General features: G+C 44.9%; 1 protein-coding gene across 2 annotated transcripts in view; it reads right to left on the bottom strand.

Annotated features, from left to right (window-relative positions):
* ATL2 (atlastin GTPase 2) overlaps nt 1-18890 on the bottom strand; it is a 54463-nt gene extending 35573 nt beyond the window's left edge. The window contains exon 1 of one of the 2 annotated variants that reach the window (XM_081945922.1): nt 18632-18890. In XM_081945922.1, the coding sequence (XP_081802048.1) occupies nt 18632-18701 (70 nt within the window). In that variant the 5' untranslated portion in view covers nt 18702-18890. The remainder of the gene's footprint in view (nt 1-18631) is intronic. The other variant, XM_081945923.1, reaches the window with a different exon arrangement.
* Between the last annotated feature and the right edge of the window lie 424 nt (nt 18891-19314).

Below are 19314 nucleotides of genomic sequence, written 5' to 3'. Positions count from 1 at the left end.
GCTCCCCAGCCGGAGAGGCTGGCGTCTGTGGTGATGATCAACCTCTCGGGCTCCTTGAATAGGTGGCCCTTGAGGATGGCCGGAGACACCCACCAGCGGAGAGACCTCTTCACGTCCGGGGGAACTCGAATCGGCCTGGTAGAGTTGCTCCTGGATGCCCTCTGGTGCGGCAGCAGCAGCCACTGAAGAGACCTGGAATGCAGGCGGGCCCACGGCACGATGGAAATGCAGGAGATCATTTTTCCCAGCAGCTGCGACAGAAGGACCACTGGAGCCTGCCTCAAGCTCAACACCTTGTGGGTCATGGACCTTAGACCGGTCAACCTGTCTCGGGAAAGGAAAACCCTGCACAAGTTGGTATCTATCACCGCCCCCAGGTGTACAAGTCTGTTGGTTGGAGTGAGATGGCTCTTCTCTATGTTTAGAGTGAAGCCGTGATTTCTGAGGGATCTCATAGTGGTTTGGAGATCCCGAAGGGCCTGCTGCCTGGACGACGACTGGATCAGGATGTCGTCCAGGTAGCACTGGAGCCTTATGGGCCTGCGTCTTAGCTGAGCCGCCACTACCGCCAGCACTTTGGTAAACGTCCGAGGAGCGGACGAGAGGCCGAATGGAAGAGCTTTGTACTGGAAGTGGCGACCCGCATAATAGAAGCGCAGGAACTTCCTGTGCTGAGGACGGATGGGGATGTGGAGGTATGCCTCTTTGAGATCTATAGATGTGAGAAGATCTCCCTGTCGAATCCCCGCCAGAATGGACTGCAGAGACTGCATCTTGAACCTCCGGTAGGCGATATGCCTGTTGAGGTTCTTGAGGTCCAAGATGGCTCTCCACCCCCCCGAGTTCTTTGGCACCAGGAAGAGGATGGAGTAAAACCCCCTCCCCTCTTCGCCTTGGGGAACTGGTTCCACGGCCCTGATGTCTAGGAGATGACGGACTTCCTGGTCCATACGCTGCCTCTTTTGGGGGCAGGACGGGACAGGGCACCGGATGAAGGTCCGAGGGGGAAGGGACAGGAATTCCAGGGAGAGGCCTTCCCTGACTGTCTGCAGAACCCAAGCATCCTCGGTGTTCTGGGCCCAATGGGAGGCGAACAGCTGGAGGCGACCCCCGATGGGCGCCAAGCCCTGGCAGTCACTTTGACTTACGGAACGGCCTGTTGGAGGCCCCACCGCGGTTATACTTGCGGAAGCCGAACTGCTGCCTGCCTCTGTCCCGAAAAGGCGCTCTGTCTTGGGACCTGTCGCCCTGCTGGCCGAAGGACCTATTAGAGGGAGAGAAGGAAGAGGCAGAGGTGGAAGGCTCGGAGGCACGAAAGGACTGCCTCCTAGAGTAGGGAGCGGCCTTACGTTCCTGCTTTTTATTTAGAGAAGGTAGGATCTTCCTCTTGTCCTTGGACTCAATGAGGAGAGGATCCAGGGACTCGCCAAACAATTTGGACCCCTTAAAGGGGGCGGAAGCCAGTTTCCATTTGTTTTTCTGGTCCGCTTGCCAATGTCGGAGCCAGATCAGTCGACGGGAAGTTATGTTAGAACCGAGGGCCCTGGAGGCAAATTTGGTGGCATTGAGGGACGCGTCAGCGGCATACTGGGAGGCCGCGATTATTTTTGACACGTCCTGGTGGAGACGTATGTCTCCCGCCGGAAGCTTATTTAGGAGCTCGCGCAGCCAGATCACAGAGGCCCTATTAAAAAAGGAAGCGGAAGAAGAGGCCCTGATGGCCCAGGCAGCCGCCAGATGGGTCTTGTGGCACGCCTTTTCCGCCTTCTTGTCCTCCGCCTTAAGGCCTTCCAGGAGGTCGGCCGGTAGCGAGGAGTTGGAAGTGAGCGCAGCGATGGGCGGGTCGACAGTGGGAAGGGCCAGAAGGTCCTCCAACACTGGCTCCATAGTATAAAGCTTCCTATCTACCCCACTGGGAGAGGATTGCGTGGCTGGCTGAGCCCACTGGCGCTGGATTAAGTCGAGGAACAGCCCCGGGACCGGAACCAGCTCTTGCTGGGGCGCTGGCACATCAAACATGACCGCATTGGGATTAGCCGGAGGGGCATCATCCGCCGGCGCGGTCGGCTTGGGCTTGATCCCCACCCTGGTGGCAGCCTTGACCTTGTGAAGGACCGATTTAAAAAGGCTGGGCTTGAAGAGACCCGCAAAGGCGGGCGCTTCGGGGGGAAGGTCCTCGTCGTCCGAGAGGCCTAGCACCTCCGGGTCAGGGTCCTCAATGGCAGAGGCCTCGCTGACCACCGAGGATTCCAGGGAAGGATGGCGAGCACGCTTGCTTGGGGGCGGAGCTGCCTGATCGGGTTTGGGACCCCTAGGGGCCGCTGCAGCAGGGCTTTTGAATTTCATGGCCTCCGTGATGCCCTTGGCAATGGCGCGGGCCATCAGCTCCTGCATGCGGGGCGATAACTCCTCAGAGTCAGAATCGGGATCCAAGCCCTCTTCTAGGGGGGGTGAAGCCTCACCCTGCATATCGTCTATGCTAGCATCCCCAGGGGGAGGAACCTGTTCACAGGCCCAAGAAGGGACCGGGGAAGCCGGCTCTGCAAAAGACCTATTAGGGGATAGGTCCTGGGATTCCACCTCCTCGGCGAGGACCGACTGGAGATCTTCCCGGGAGGGAGGGGCTCCTGAGAGGGACTGCACCCTGTCTGCCTGGCGTCTGGCCTTCTCGAATTGCTTGTCAAGGGCCCGCTGGCGCCTTTCAGCATCCTTGGCCTCAGCTACCGAAGGGGTTCTGGAACGCTGTTTCCCAGAGCTACCCCCACCACTCTTGCCCGCACCCCCACTCCCCGAAGAGGAGGAACCCTTGCTAGGGGCCTGCGAGAGGCTCGGCCTAGCGTCTTGGGAATCGGGAGGACTGGGCAGGTCCATAGTCAATGACCACACAAGATGGAGCAAGGCTATGATAAGGCAGAAGGATAGATATAGACTGGGTGCTGTAATGGGAAACAAAACGAAATGATCGTTAAAATTGCCATATATACAATTAATCGAATCAATACTATGAAATCATCCCATGTTTCACACCAGTCGGAGGCCCAGGGGTAGGATTGGGGCCTGCACCGAGGTGCAAGGCTCCGCAGGAGAAGCAGGGAGGAGAATGACTATAGAAAAAAACTTCAGGCCTGCGCTTACTTAAGGCCTCCTCCCTGAGCTGGTATGATGACCGTTGGAATGGCACAGGAACCAGCGCCGCTCGCAAAAATAGACAAATGGCGAAGGTGGCGATCCTAGCCCGAGAAACCCTTGCTAGGCCCTGCCACCTCCAGCGGCCTCCTGACAACGAGGCTGATGCAAAATGGCGGCCATGGCTGGGCGCGCTATTTTCGCGCCTAAAAATGGCCGCCGCAACAGCGTGGGGCTAAGGGAGAGCGAGGGGCGAACGCGCCTCGCAATGGCGACGATCGCCCACTCCTCCCTGCGGCAGAGGTCCTCTAGCAGGCCGGGGAGCGAAAAAACTTCGACGAAAATAACAAACGAGGGGCCTGGGGACTTAGGAACCTCGCCGCTGCAGCCGCGCCGTTTTAAACGACAAGCGGCAGGCCTCCGAAGCCGTCCCAAGAGGATCGGCTGAGGGGCACCCCCCACCACCTTCCAGCTTACCTCCTGGCCTTCAAGTGCAGATTCTACTGAAGAAAGTCGCAGAATTGAAGAGAGAAACGTCTCACGAGGTTGGGGAATATTAGAGAAAAAAATTTTAAACGCAATTAGAGAGTCCAAGCCAAAAAAGGATCAATTTAGCTCAGAGCTCTAACTAAATACGTCCAAACGGGCTGACTGAGGAAGAATTCTGGGGGATTGAGCACACCAGGAGGAGGTGTGGCTTAAGGAAAAATAGTTCCTCAGTCCTAAGGGCAAGCAGACTGAATTAACCCATTGCTTGGACTCTCCAAGCGGTGTACAGGAAAACAAACAGTTTTATTCTAAAAAACAGTAACAATGAATCACAATGAGACAATGTAGCTATGATATGATACCAAATGTTTGTAAATTTCACCTCAAAGAAATTATTCGGATTACAAGGTATCAAAGTGTTAGTATAGTATATAAATATAAGACAAGGCATATAAGACACAGGATGAGTCTTACACATCACAAGAACTGAAAACAATTGGCTTGGCTTATCCAAAGGGCTTTAAACTAAAACTGGAACGGGAAGGAGACCAATCCCAACCAAGCATAAACCTCAAGGAAAGCAATCAAGTGATGAAAAGAAAGGGAAACTCAAATATAAAATAGGGGACCAAAGAAGCAAATGCAGAGTCAGCAATAAAGGATTCAGATGCCTGAATCTGATATACGTACTTACGCTCAAAGTATGAGGAAAGAACAGGGAGGACTTGAAGTCCTAATACATGAGGCAAATATATACTAACATAGTTGCCATTACTGGTAACTTGGTGGAATAAAACCCAAGACTAAAACCTACTGCTAGAAGAATTTAAATTGTTCAAAAGAAAAAGACATAACCAAAGAGGAGGTGAAGTAGCATTATCTGTAAGAAATAACTACACTGATACAGAAATTTAAAAAACAACCAACCAAGAATGAAAACCTTACTATAAGAAGTGGGGGGGATGAAATGGCCATAGGTGTATACTACAGACCACCCAATCAGTAGTGGGCAACCAGTATGCTGCGATGGGGCTGTGTGGCGGGCACACGTGCGCACACCACCGCCCAGCAACACTCAGCTGCTCGGCGGAGGTCACTCAGGCGCTGCATGCTGTGCGCGTGTGCACAATTGGTCCATTTGCCTCAAAAAGCAGTAAGGAACGCGGACAGGGTGGACTCTCCGTCGCAGCGCCCTAAAACGACCCTTCAGGTAAGAGAATGGTCATTTTCCAGGGCGCTGCTCTGGAGAGTCCAAGCAAGGGACATGCCCAAGCTAATTGTCACTAGGGCGGGAAGCAGCAGCATTCAGGGTCTCATCGCTGGTGTGAATGCCTTGAAGAACTCACCTCCCGAATGCCCCTTCCACTGACGCAAAGCGGTCCAACTTATAATTTCGGACAAATGGAGACAATGAAGTCCAGGTAGCCGCCTTGCAAATTTCCTCAATCGGTGCCTGGGTCGCCCAGGCCACTGTGGTGGCGGCGCTTCTAGTCAAGTGTGTTGTTATGTGGTGAGGCACAGGTTTGGACTGCAGGACATGAGCGAGGGCGATGCTGGCCCCAAGCCACCTGCCAATCGTAGAGGACGACACCTTCCTGCCCTGGGATGCCGGCTGGAATGATATGAAGAGTGATTCAGAGCGTCGAAACCCCGCTGTGCACTTGATGTACCTGCGAAGCGTCCTGCGCACATCCAGTAAGTGCCATCATTTCTCCCTCGGATGCCTAGGATGCGGACAGAAGTCCGGAAGAACTACCTCCTGTGCTCAGTGGAACCAGGAGTTAATCTTGGGGATGAACGACGGGTCCAGTCTGAGAACTACCCTGTCTTGTCATATCAAGCATAAGTCCTCTCTGATGGACAGGGCAGCCAGCTCCAAAATACGTCGAGCCGAGGTGATGGCGACCAAGAAGGCTGTCTTAAATGTCAGATGTTTGAGACTGGCAGTCCTGAGTGGTTCAAACGGGGGCCCGATGAGGGCACGTAACACTACATTGTGGTCCCAGGATGGATATCTGTGAACCACTGGAGGTCTCAGGTTGGTCGCGCCTCTGAGAAAACTGCGAATGGTGGGATGCCGGCAGAGTGAGAAATGCCCGTCCAGAGCTGGGATGGTTGAAATTGCGGCCACCTGACGCCGTAGAGTGTTAGGCGCCAGGCCCTTGTCCAAACCATCTTGTAGGAAGTCTAGAATGACAGGGATCGAGGCTGAGGAGGCAGAAGACCCACGAGCAGTGCACCAGTTGGTGAAGGCTCTCCAGGTAGCGTCATAGATCCGGGTCGTGGACGGACGCCTGGACGCTTGGATGGTACAGATGACTTTGGCCGAGAGGCTGCCTCTGCTCAGGAGATCCCTCTCAAGTGCCAGATGGCTAGTTGCAGCCACTGGGGCTCCGGGTGTTGAAGAGGCCCCTGGCAGAAAGAGATCTCCTGCGGAGGGATCCGCCAAGGTGGTTCGACAGAGAGGTTCACCAGGTCCGCAAACCAGGTTCTCCTGGGCCAAAACGGTGCCACCAGGAGTATCTCCACTGCCTCCGACAGGATCTTCCGGATGACTCTGGGAAGTAGAGGTAATGGTGGGAATGCGTACTGCAGACCCCGCGGCCAAGAGCAGTGCAAGACGTTGACTCCCTCGGCTCGCGGGTCGTGGAACCTCGTGAAGAATCTTGGAAGGTACGTGTTGGATGCGATGGCGAACAGGTCTACCTGCGGACGGCTGAACCTCTGGGATAACTGCTGGAACAGGTGCAGATGCAGGCGCCACTCCAAATGATCGACCGTGGCCCTGCTCAGCCAGTCCGCCTGAGTGTTGGTCGTGCCCGAAATGTGTTCCGCCTGTAATGACAGGTGTTTCTCCGCCCACTGCCCTAGGACTTCGGCCTCTGACATCAGGGATCTGGAACGAGTGCCCCCTTGGTGGTTGATGTGTGCCTTTGTCGCAACATTGTCTGTCAGTACCCTCATGTGACGCCCCTGTATGCTGGTCTGGAAATGAAGGAGGGCCAATCTGACTGCCCTCAGCTCCAGCCAGTTGATGCTGTGAGCAGCCTCGGAAGGAGACCACCTGCCCTGGGCCAGTTGACTGTGGCAATGAACTCCCCAGCCGTAAAGGCTGGCATCCGTCGTGATGGTGAGATGGACCGGTTCCTTGAAGGGGGAGCCCTTTGTCAGAGAAGGGGACAACCACCACCTGAGGGAACGCCGTACCTCTAGGGAGACCAGGATTAGTTTTGTCGAACTGCTTTCGTTGGCCCTTTGGTAAGGTAACAGTAGCCACTGGAGTGGGCGGGAGTGGAGTCTTGCCCACAGCACGATGGACAGCTGGACGGGACACCGGGAGGACCAAGGGTGAGAAAAAAGCCAAATTGGGGTTTAAAGTAAATTTATCTCACCAAGCCTGCTCCAAATAAATAACATGATCTTTTTCTTTCAGTAGTATAATTGAGAGTCCAAGCAATCTATCTAGAATTGGAGAGAAACTTGAAGCACGTCCACTGGGCTAGCTGAATTGAAAAAAACTGAAGATAATCAGCACCGGAGGCATGGTTTAAAGTTTCAATTCAGTTCTGGGCAGATTGGCTGTATTTAACCCTTGCTTGGAGCAGCGCCCTGGAAAATCACTATGGTTGTAAATTGAGTTACTGTGTAACCAAAGTTGAATTTATAACTTTTACAATGCTGGTTAAGTGACTCATGACAATCATTAAGTGAATCCTGTGGTCATTAAGTAAATCACATGTCATAAATCCAAATTCAGCTAATGGGAATTTTTATGCTGGAAATGGCCACAAATATTGGAATATGTGATCACATGACCACAGGATACTGCAATCAGTTAAAAATGCGACTCAGTCCCCATCACTCAAAATGTAATCACATGCCCACTGGGATGGTGCAGCAGTCAGTTAAACAATCACATGATTGTTAAGTGAATCACATGATTGTTAAGTAATGCAGTTTCCCTGTTAACTTTGCTTGTTGGAAGCCAGGTGGGAAAGTTGCAAATGGCAATTACATGAACCCAGGATATGCAGCTGCTGTAAATAGATGCCAGTTGCCAAGAGTCCAAATTCTGATCACTTGTCCAAGGGGATGCTTCAACAGTCAAGGCCCAGATGTAAATCCATTTTTTCAGTGTTGTTGTAAAGTTGAACTGTCGCTAAATAAATGGTTATAAGTCAAGGACTACCTGTAGAAGAAAAGATGGCTTATAAAAATAGAACACCATGCAGAATCTATTGGGATAAATGAGTTGATTATTCCTATTGGCTTTTTTATCAATGGTTTTAATTTCTTAGGTTTATTCTTTACTAGACAAACTATGACCCTAAGAGTCATCTTTTGAGAAAAAGTTTGTGCAGTCTGAGTTGGCCAATTTGAGCTACCTTGATTCAAAATTGTTCTGGTATAATAACAATCAAGATGTAGCAACAGAAATAATAGTTATAGCAGAAGAAAGTTAACGTTTTGGAATGGCCAAATCAAAATCCTAGCCTTAATCCAATAGAAATGTATGGAGCAACTTGAAACTGAGTTAATGTAAGGAAGTCCGCCAACATGCCTGAATTGAAGCAGTTCTATAAGGATGAACAGGCTAAAATAAAATAAAGTAGCTGTGCAGGAATAATCAAGTGTTATTGGAAATGTTTAGTTGCATTTATTGCTGTCCAAGGGGGGCATACCAGTTACTAAAGATTCGCAATTTGCGTTACACACAAATATGCAGCTTTGGATCATTTTCCTCAATAAAAAGTATGTTTTAAACTCATTTGTTTAATTGGTTTTTCTTTATATTCATTTAGGACTTGTGTGGAGAACAGAACAAGTTTTAGATCATATTTATGCAGAAATATTTAAAATTGAAAAACATACACAACCTTGGAAGCACCATTGTAGCTATGGCAAGGTAGAGCAGAAATAGCTTATTTTTTTATTCTTTTTATTTATTTATATTTCACATCTAACTATTCATCTTCTTCAGAGAGGGGTTCTGAGCAGTGTACAATCCGAGATGGGGAGATTGGCAGTTGCTAATAGAAGATGGGAGAATTCTCGGGGGCCAACCAGAGCCATGGCTGTGTGAGCCCCTGTGTCCTTCACACACAGCTACACTTTGTGGAAGGCCAAAAAATTGGAGACTTTCCTCACCTCTGAGGGTAAAACGTTGCACAATGAAGTGACAGTGGCAGAAAAGGCCCTCTTCCTAGATCCTGCCAGTTGGAATTCTTTGAATGACAGGGTCTGTAGCATGCTTTCCCTGCCTGAATGAGTGTGACAGGCTGATATGATGGAGTGAAGCTAGTTGCATAGTTAACTTGGTCCTATACTGTGTAGGCTTTATAGCCAATAACCAACATCTTGAATTAACCCTGGAAGCAAGCTGACACCCATTTCAGTTTGTGTTATATATGTCCTTCTGTGGGCAGCCAGTATAGCTTGTGTTCTGCACCAGTTGAAGTTTCTGGAAACTTTTTCAAGGGAAGCCTCATGAAGAGTATAATATGCTTCTACAAAATTGGTTGGTTTTACAAATAGCTCTTGATCAGTTGCTTAATGACTGTTCAAAGTTACAACAGCCTTGGAAAAGGTACTTTATAGCCCATAAAGTAGTTCAGGCAATCTTAAAATTTTGCACTGTCCCATCCCACAGTCACATAATTGCATTTTGGGCACCTAGCAACAAGCTTACAGTTAGGACTGGTTGCACTGTCCCCTAGTCATGGGACTTCAATTTGCAACATTTTTCTGTCAAGTTTCTGACAAAAAAAAAACTGTTCTGGGAACTAATTTGTTTAATACTACATGATTTGCTTAACAACCATGTAACTCAGACTTATGACTGTGTGATTTACTTATTGACTACCATAAAACAGTTGTAAAATTGAGTCCATCAGGTAGATGTCTCAGCTTATGACCAAAACTCCAGTCCCAATTATGGTCTTAAGTCGAAGACTACTTATAACTCACCCACAAAGAAACTAAGCAGAGCAAAATAAATTAATGTTTTATTTTATTGTTCCTTATAGAAGAAATAAAGGTAATCCTCAACTTATGACCGCAACTGAGACCAGAATTTCCATTACTAAGCAAAGTGGTCATAAAGCACAATGTTACATGATCCCCTGAGCGATGACAGTCTTGACAGTCCCGGTTGCTACTGTAACTCCAGATGTGTAGGTTAAGCGGAAGGTGCAAGAAATCCCAAGTAAGAAGCATGAGGGTGTAACGGGATGGGAGAAGCCCTGCGCAGGTCATGGCCAAGCTGGAGGGCTACTGCAAAGTGACACAAGCTTAGGGAGATTGAAGAAAGAATATGCTGCGACTCAGGAATGCTCCAGCACCATAATGCAAAGCTGCTGCACCTAGGAAGCAATGTTCCCTCTAATTTTTTTTCAGTGTGAGTGGAAAAGTATAGTGTTTGAGCAGCACATTTTCATGCCTGAGCATCTGAATTTTTTTCATAGATGTCACCCAAGACAACAACGAAATCAGTGTTATTTGAAACTCAATTCTACCATGTAAATATACATTAAGTAAAGAAATCTCCCTATATACAGATAGTCCTCAATCTATGACCCTAATTGAGCCCAAAGTTTCTATTGCTGTGAGACATTTCTTAAGTGAGTTTTGCCCCATTTTACAACCTTTATTGCTACATACAGTTAAGTGAATCACTGCGGTTAAATCAGTAACCTGGTTGTTAATCTGACTTTCCTACTGACTTTGCTTGGCAGAAGGTTGCAAAAGGAGACCCCAGGACACTGCAACCATCATAAATATGAGGCAGTTGCAAAAGATCCAAATTTTGATCATGTGGCCATGGGGATGCTGCAATGATCATAAGTGTGAAGAACAGCCCTAAGTCACTTTTTTCAGTGCTGATGTGACTTTAGTCATTAAGTGAACTGTTGTAAGTTGAGGACTACTTGTATTCAAGTTCAATGGATGACTTTCTATGGGAAAAGGATCAAAACTTCCCTCTATCCACATTTTCCATACTATGAATTACTTTATATGCTTTATGCTTTCCCCCTTACTATCCAAAAGTCTGCAGTGATATTAGCAAGTTATGAATAAATTACCAATTGATGTAGATTAGCAATTGGGGCACATAAAGAAACAAACAAAGAGGGGAGAGGAGGGAGGGGGAGGAAGGAAGGAAGGGAGACACACACACACACAAACACACACACACAGACAGAGAGACAAAAAAGGAAAGGGGAGAAAGAGAAAAAGAAAAAGAAAGGTGAGAGGAGGGAGGGAGGATAAGAAAAAGAGGCAGAAAAAAAGAAAGAGAGAGAAAGAGAAAGGAAAGGAAGGAAGAAGGAAGAAAGGAAAGAAAAAAGGAAGAAAGAAAAGAGAAGGAATAGACGCCAAAAAAGCAAACAAGGAAAAGTAGGAAAAACTTTCACTGGAAAACACTATTTTTCCATCAGCGCAAAACTTTCCTAAACAAGGTTAATTTTCCGGATTTTGAGTTTCTGGTCTAGGCCAGAAGCCTCTGTTTTCTTTTTCTTTTCGAGCAATAAAATCAAATAAAATCCACGGAGCACCAGCTGACTCCCCCTTCCTGCGAAAAAAACCTCGAGCCCCTATGCTCCGAATGCAGAGGCTGGATTCAGACATGTGCCCACCCGGCGTGGGCTTCCATTTGCTTGCGTGGCCAGCACCTCCCACACACCCGCATCTCAGAAGTGGAGCCAACAGCGGGGAGCCCAGCCATAGGGACTTAGCCGACAAACTGCGACTAACTGCGACGGAAGTATGCTCCGCACGTCCCACGGAGAGTTTGCTGTTGCCGCTGCTCCCCCCCCCCTCAACTTTGATCCAGGAGGGAATGGCCTCCCTGTCAATCAACCACGCGCCGGCGGAGGGAGCCCAATCATAACCCTAGGCAGACACATTTCTGTTGGCCAAAGGCCCGCCTTCTTCTGGGTGTGTCCAGGCACTCTAATATCCCGGCCCAGCTGATAGAAGCCTCCTAGCCGCCTGCAGCTTGTCCATCATGCTAAAGATCCCTGCGCGGCAGTTGGAAACTGCTGCGCTGTGTTTTGTTGCCACCTGCGCATCCGCGCACCCGCGCAGCTTAGAGGGAACATAGCTAGGAAGCCCCTTCTTTTAGTTTCCATTCTTTAGGCTGCCCTCACTTTCAACATAGAAGAAACTTGCCCCTTCTTATATGTCACAGCCTTTTAGATATTGCCAAGCATCTGAATTTTGATCACGTGACCATGGGGATGTTGCAACGGTTGTAAGTGTGAAAAATGGTCATAAAAGTCACTTTTTTCAGTGCCACTGTAACTTCAAAAAGTCACTAAATGAACTGTTACGTCAAAGTCTACCTGTATTTCCCACAAAGTTGAAATCCACCTGATTCAAGAGATTTTAATTTACTTACAAAGGATACTGTGCAGTATGAAGCCATTAAGTGAGCAAGTTAAATTTCTCCTTCAAGGAAATTTTTGCCAAGTTTTTGTAAAGATGCTATTCAAGTTTCTTTGAAACTAATAATTTTCTTTTAATTAATAAATGCTGAGTTTTTCAGACCTAAAATAGAGAATATTTTAAAAGTCATTACCATAGTTTTGAACTGGAACCTGAAACAAGTTGAAATTCAACCCGGACAATTGAAGCTTTTGAAGATCGCATAGCTTCTCTCTAAATATAACTAACATTGATTACATGACATTAGTCCATGTATAACCAAAAATGTGATGGAACTAAGATATATGCATCCATAAACTAATCTAAAGTCCCTGACACAGCTGGCACATCAGTCTAAATGAAGCCAAGACACACCTGGCTATAGCTGTTACTTAAGAATCTAGGATTAAGTTCAGACAGATCAAGGAACAGCAGAATCGATACAAATCCTTTTAAGAGTATCATAAGCTTGTTTCAAAGAATTAGGCTAATATACAATTATCTGAACATAAGCACATTACTTCACCATTTGCTGCTTAAATGAAATCAATGCCTTTAATCACATATACTGTTAGAAAAATTATTTCTGCAAAATAAATTATATATGTACATATATTCCATGGGAAGTTAAATGATTAATCATGGTTATTTAATTTTGCTTACATATGTTTTTATGAGGACAGAAATGGGGTAAGAAACAATTTAAAGAAGGCAAGCTTATCCATTGGACAGATTCCTACAATCTTATTCTTTATCTCATTAATTTTCATGACTTTATTCACAACAGTCATGTGAACACGCTGTTGCCAAAAACCAAGACTTCTGCTTTTCAGCAAAACCGCATCCATAACAAATCACTGTATAAATATCTGAATTCTTTGGTACACAATTTTAAGGCTTATATGGATTATATTGCTTGATAATGTAATTGTTTAATTGCAAGTACAGGTAATCCTTGGTTTAGAACAGTTCATTTAATGGCCATTTGAAGTTATAACAACATTGAAAAAAAGTGACTTATGATTGTTTTTCATTATTATGATCATTGTAGCATCCCCTTGGTCACATGATCCAAATTTGGGCACTTAGCAACTGGCATGTATTTATGATGGTTGCAGTATCCCAGGGTCATGTAATCCCCTTTTATGATCTTCTAACAAGCAAAGTCAAAGGGGAAGGCAGATTCACTTAACAACCTTTTTACTAACTTAACAATTGTAGTTATTTGCTTAACATCAGCAAGAAAGGTGGTAAAATGGGGCAAAACTTACTTAACAAATGTCTTACTTAACAATTCTGGGCTCAACTGTGGTCATATGTCTACCTGCATTTCATTTGTTATAATAGTTATATAAGTGCATATATTTTTGCAGACGGAAAAATACTTCTTTAATGAAATACTTTCACTGGAGACTAAAACATATGAAGAACGGTTGCAGGAACTGGGTATGTTTAGCTTAAGAGAAAGAAGGACTAGGGGAGACATGATAGCAGTGTTCCAATATCTCAGGGGTTGCCACAAAGAAGAGGGAGTCAAACTATTCTCCAAGGCACCTGAGTGTAGAACAAGAAGCAATGGGTGGAAACTAATCAAGGAGAGAAGCAACTTAGAACTGAGGAGAAATTTCCTGACAGTTAGAACAATTCACCAGTGGAACTGCTTGCCACCAGAAGTTGTGAATGCCCCAACACTGGAAGTCTTTAAGAAGATGTTGGATAGCCATTTGTCTGAAATGGTATAGGGTTTCCTGCCTAGGCAGGGTGGTGGACTAGAAGACCTCCAAGGTCCCTTCCAGTTCTGCGATTGTATTTTACTTAAGAAATGAAAATGTTATTTAGACACATATTCTGAGCAAAAAAAAACAAACCGGGAGGTAGAAACAAGTCTCCAAGCTCTCGACTGGCCACCCTTGATTTAATACTTGCAACTAACATTAAAAAATTTACAAGCCAAGAGAAAAATATCTCTAAAGTGCCCAATTTATGTGCAAGTTTCAATTGACAGTCATAGACAAGCCTTTCCTACCAGCTGACTTCATGTAGAATAACAGGCCCAATATAAGAACTCTATTGAGACAAAAGTTTTAGAAATAACAATGAAGGATAGACTAAAGGTTTTTATGCACTTGCTTTACATTAGTAAATTCTAGTACTTTTGAAAATTAAAATGTAATCCTGCACAGTTCTTCCATATCACTGTATTATAGACATTGGTATAAAAATATTTCTAGATGTATGACCTACTCCTCCTCTCCAGCCAACGTTATTCCAGTTTTCTTCCCCCTGGATATTGTTCCTCTCCTTCATATGCCCTAATTTCCCCCAGTAGTGATTTCTAAACTAATATTAACTTATTCTTTAAAAAAAAGATTCACGTTCCTAGGCTCTGAAACATAATAATACTTTACTAATAAGCAGTTTTTATATAGCTAGTTACAATATGTGACAGGCTAAGAAACAATTATTTCTTTTTACATAGCAGAGTATGGATGACTTGCAGCCTTTAAGCTCTGTGCAGCCCTTGAGCTACTTTCATATGATCTTTGGACTAATTTCAAAACCTTTATAGAAGGGAGCAGGTCAGACTTCCAGTAAAATGTATCTGTCTTTTCTTTAAAGCCTGGCCTCTGGGAGAGGAAAAAAAGGACATTAATTCTCAAAAGATAGTACTACAGAAAAAGGATTCACTCCTGTTTTAGGGCAAAATATGTAAGTAAATGCAGTAAACAAGTGGTAGACATATAAGCTTTTCTCTCTCACTAGGAGGGATAACTTATTAAAGGAACTTGAAAGGATGGATTAGTTAGCTAGCTCTGCTGGACCTCTTAGTTTTCATCATCAACTGTTTATTTTTAACTGGCCTCATCAGTACAGGGCCAGCTGCTTAAGTCTGTGTTGGTTTTAATTAGGAATCAATACAGGTGTCAGATCTCTTAGGTTCATCTGGCTTCATATCTTAGGACAATAATTGATGAATGAAAGTTAGAAAAATGATACAATCCTGAAAAAATATAAATGAGTTTGGCCAACAGCAAACCTAACTGATTTATTGTATTCAGAAATTATGGCTAGAGCAGAAAACTACAGGTAGCCCCCATTTTGAAACAGTTCATTTAGTGACCAAAGTTACAATAGCACTAAAAAGTGAGTTATGACCATTTTTCACACTTACGACCTTTGCAACATCCCTATAGTCATATGATCAAAATTTGGATGCTTGGCAACTGGTTCATATTTATACAGTTGCAGTGTCCCGGAGCCATGTAATCACCTTTTGCGACCTTCTGACAAGCAAAGTCAAAGGGAGAGCCAGAATCACTTAATTCCCATGTTACTAATTTAATGACTGCAGTGATTCACTTAACAATTGTAGCAAGAAAAGTCATAAAATGAGGCAAAATTTCACTTAACATCTGTCTCACTTAACAACAGAATTGTTGGGCTCAATTGTGGTCATAAGTAGGGGAGTACCTGTACTTTAGAAAGTTATTCAAACTTTCATTAAAAATGAGTTCTACAATCTTGTGGTATTTTAAAATTTTAGTTCAATTCAAAGTAAAAAGTGGCATAATATAAAATTTCAAGACAGCAAATTATGTTCTTAAATCTAGATAACAGTACTATTTATTTTGCCTATAGTTAATGAACCTTAGAGGTTTTCAAATTCGGAAACTTAATTCCTAAGAAGATAAATGAATTTATCCAACCTACTTTATGAATAAATTAATGCTTTCATTGGCATAAGGGTTGGGTAAGAAATACTTTTAATTAAATGTCGTGTTATAATACCGGTATGTGTTAAATAAAACAATTACAGAATTGTACAATTTAATTTTCAAATACTTATTTTATAAACAAAAATATTTATCATATGTTTTGATGGGATGAATGACCTTGCTTACTTTTGCTGAAATCTGAATTTTATTTCTTGTTCTGATCAATTTGTGACAATTGCAAACAAACCCTGAGTTACAGAAGAAAGATGTCACAAACTTTTATCAGCATTGTCATTGAATTGATTATTAGGATTGGGTAAGAAGTTCTCGGAAAGTACTTTAAGATATTTCCATTCTGAAAAGCCAAACTTGTAAAAAAAATGGTTTGAAATACTGACTTTCACTATTAAAAAGTCACTCCAAAGATTATGGAATTACCGACACACTAGTGAATATACATGACATTTCCGAAAGAAGCAATGCACAGTAACATTTGTTATCATAATTTAAATGATTTAGTTGGCAGCTTATACATTTCTTGCCTCTACTAAAAAAAGAGGCTGAAAATTGATTTGTAAGCAGAACAATGCCACAAATTCCAAATTTGACTATCATGTCTGAAACAAATCTGTAAAAAAATCCCTACACACTGTTTCCAACCCAGTTTTGAACTTCTTACTTTATAGAGGAGAAAATAATTGCTAGCTTTGTTTTCCAAAAACCCATAAACATTGAAAGAATTGCTATCTTCTCTTATACATTCTATGCAGTATTTAGGAGAATAGCATTTAACAATATCTGGGAACTTAATTGTTAAACTTAATTGAAAAGTCAGTCTCAGACAGCCTATCCATGTGAGCTGAGCATAGGTTTACAAATACTGTCTTTCTAAATAAAACCATAAATGCAAATTCAACAACTTTCCATTAAGTGAAACAAACTACATTCATAGTATACTACTACACAAAAATATATTTCGAGGAAGCTAAATATACCACTACAAATTTTCTTAAGGGAAAATACTTATTAAAATGATATTGATCAGGAATTCTATGATGCTTTCAAAAATTCACTTCAATTAATTTACCGTAAGACAAAAATTATACTGAAATGTTCCCTAACTTACAAACCCTACTGTCAACTCAGTATCAATTGTCACATTTATTTATGGAGAGATATAGAACAAGCATTATACAAGCATATTCTCCTAGCGGCTTGACAACAAATATGTATACACATTTATCACATGAATACAAAAGCAAAATTTGACTACTTCCCAATTTAGACTATTTTGGTTGGAAAAAATAAAGCCACCAGTTTTTAGTTAAAGTCCACATGCCTCTGTCTTTTATTTCATGCAAAGATTGCCACAAGCAAATTGCAAAAACCAGACACAAGGCAACAAAACACCGGATCAGTACTCAAAGGAGAAACATTCTTGGGAGTATTTAAAAGTAGGTCACATAGGCCAGCTGTAAATGATACATTCAAAAAATCCTTTTATAAAATACTGCACTATCACCACTATCAGAGTTGCCAACCAGAAGATATTTGCTTTAAATAGTTTGTTCCTTTCATCAGACTTCGCTACAATATTTTAGCACTGTACAGTCCAGCACCATAATTTACTTGTAAGTAATACTTTCCACCGCCATATTACATGATATAAAGCACTATACACTAGAACCAATTATGTCCACTATTTTATGTTGATTATTTATACTATTTTCCATACTATTAAATAACAGCATAAAGCCTATGCAAACTCAGCTGTCCAACCAAATTCATTCTAATTACACACTAAGAGAACATGTTCTGCATGCAAAGAAAACCTCAAGTTTGATCACCCATGTCTAGGTAAGACTTGAAAGCCTGAAACACTGGTGCTCCCAGTCTAATGCAACACAGCAGTGACACTGAGTAGGCTCTTGAAGCTGTTTGCATGTACTCAAGAACTAAGTACTCCTCATGAAAGCTGCAATCGAGCAGGCATCATGGACCAACCCGGCCCTACCACGTGGGTCACTGCCTTCTTTCACTCCTTTGACACACGCTGGCTAGTTGATGCTTGCCACATAATAAAGCTCGGAGGCATTGCAAAGGACGCCCCGCTCCGACTTTAAGTAGCTATAGCCGCGAAGACAAGAAGGAGCCAGGCCTATTTCACCAATTCCTAACCCACCCTTCGTGGGTATTGAGATCCTGTGTCCGTGGATCACTGATCGAAAAGGCTCCCCCACCCCCTTTCTATCAAGTTCACAGCGCCAACGCTTGCCTGTTCCATGCGTTGTTCTTCCTCCTTACAGTGGTGAAGCCCAGTGGCAAAATATATGCCACGGCGCTCACCTTCACCACTAAATAGGCCAACGAGACAGTTCAACGTCTTTCTCCCTCATTGCAGCAACAGCAGCAGCAGCAGCAGGAACGGCGGCCGTTTGCCACACTGGGTCACTCTGCCTGCTGGCTTCTTCCCTCTCTCTCAGCTTCCCCATCTCTTGCTGCCCACCGGTAGAGTCTCCACACAAGGACCAACGCCCCTCTCAGAGAAGACACCTAGCCACCCACCTCCCCCACGGGGAGTGGGACGAGGCCTTCTGGCAACCTCCCGCTTCCTAGTCCTCTGCTGCGTGAGAAACGGCCGCTCCGAAGGGAGAAGGGAAGACCGAATTGCTGTCTTGTCGCTCGCCCAGGCGCTGCTACAGCAATTGGCGCGACACCCGCCGCCCGCACGCGGAGACCCCCGAGGGAAACGACTCCTGCCCTCAGCCGTTACGGTTAAGAGAAGCCCCGGAGAGAAGAAACGCCGGGCTCTAGATCCGTCGCCTGCCTTCAGCAGGGATGCCGGCGCTCCTTTGCTGAAGCAGGCGGTTAGTTACCTGTCAAGTCCGGTTGAAACCGAGGCTGTTCCTCCCGCTGCCCGTACCGAGCCGCGTCTCCTTCCGCCATCTTGTCCAGGTTTAAAATTAACTCCCCGTGACGTCAAAACGCCGCCGCGAGCCTTTTATCAACAGGCACAGCGCGGCCGCGACGCTGCTTAGGAACGGAGAGGGTCCTAGCGCCGTCTGCTTCACCGTCGCCAACGACTACTTTTTGAGCGCGATAGTGCAGACACGTCTTCGCACTCCGAGTTTTTCTCAGTTTAGCGGTTTGCTACTTCCCATAAATCAACCACATGGGAAACTTCATACATATGGACACCACTGCGAAGTGATGAACTTTCTCGGAGAAAAGGGGGACGGGGATATAAAACCTGACGAAAAGGCAAAACAAACAGTACTCTTGCTGTCAATCCAGAAATATATAGAAAGGGAATGGCAGTAATTGGTTTTCTGTAGACTGAAGAAGGGGTCAAGCTATTTTACAAGGCACCTGAAGGCCATAATGGATGGAAACTGACCAAGGAGAGATTAACCTAGAAATAAGGAGGAACTTTCTGACAGTGAGAACAATCAACCAATGGAACAGCTTGCCTTCAGAAGTTGTGGGAGCTCCATCACTTGAGATTTTCAAGAAGAGATTGGACTGCCATTTGTCAGAAATGGTGTAGGGTTTCCTGCTT

Source organism: Natrix helvetica (assembly GCF_964273705.1).
Source record: "Natrix helvetica genome assembly, chromosome: 2".
NCBI lineage: Eukaryota > Metazoa > Chordata > Lepidosauria > Squamata > Natricidae > Natrix > Natrix helvetica.
The sequence above is the reverse complement of the archived record's forward strand: the minus strand, read 5'-3'. Positions and strand labels throughout refer to the sequence as shown.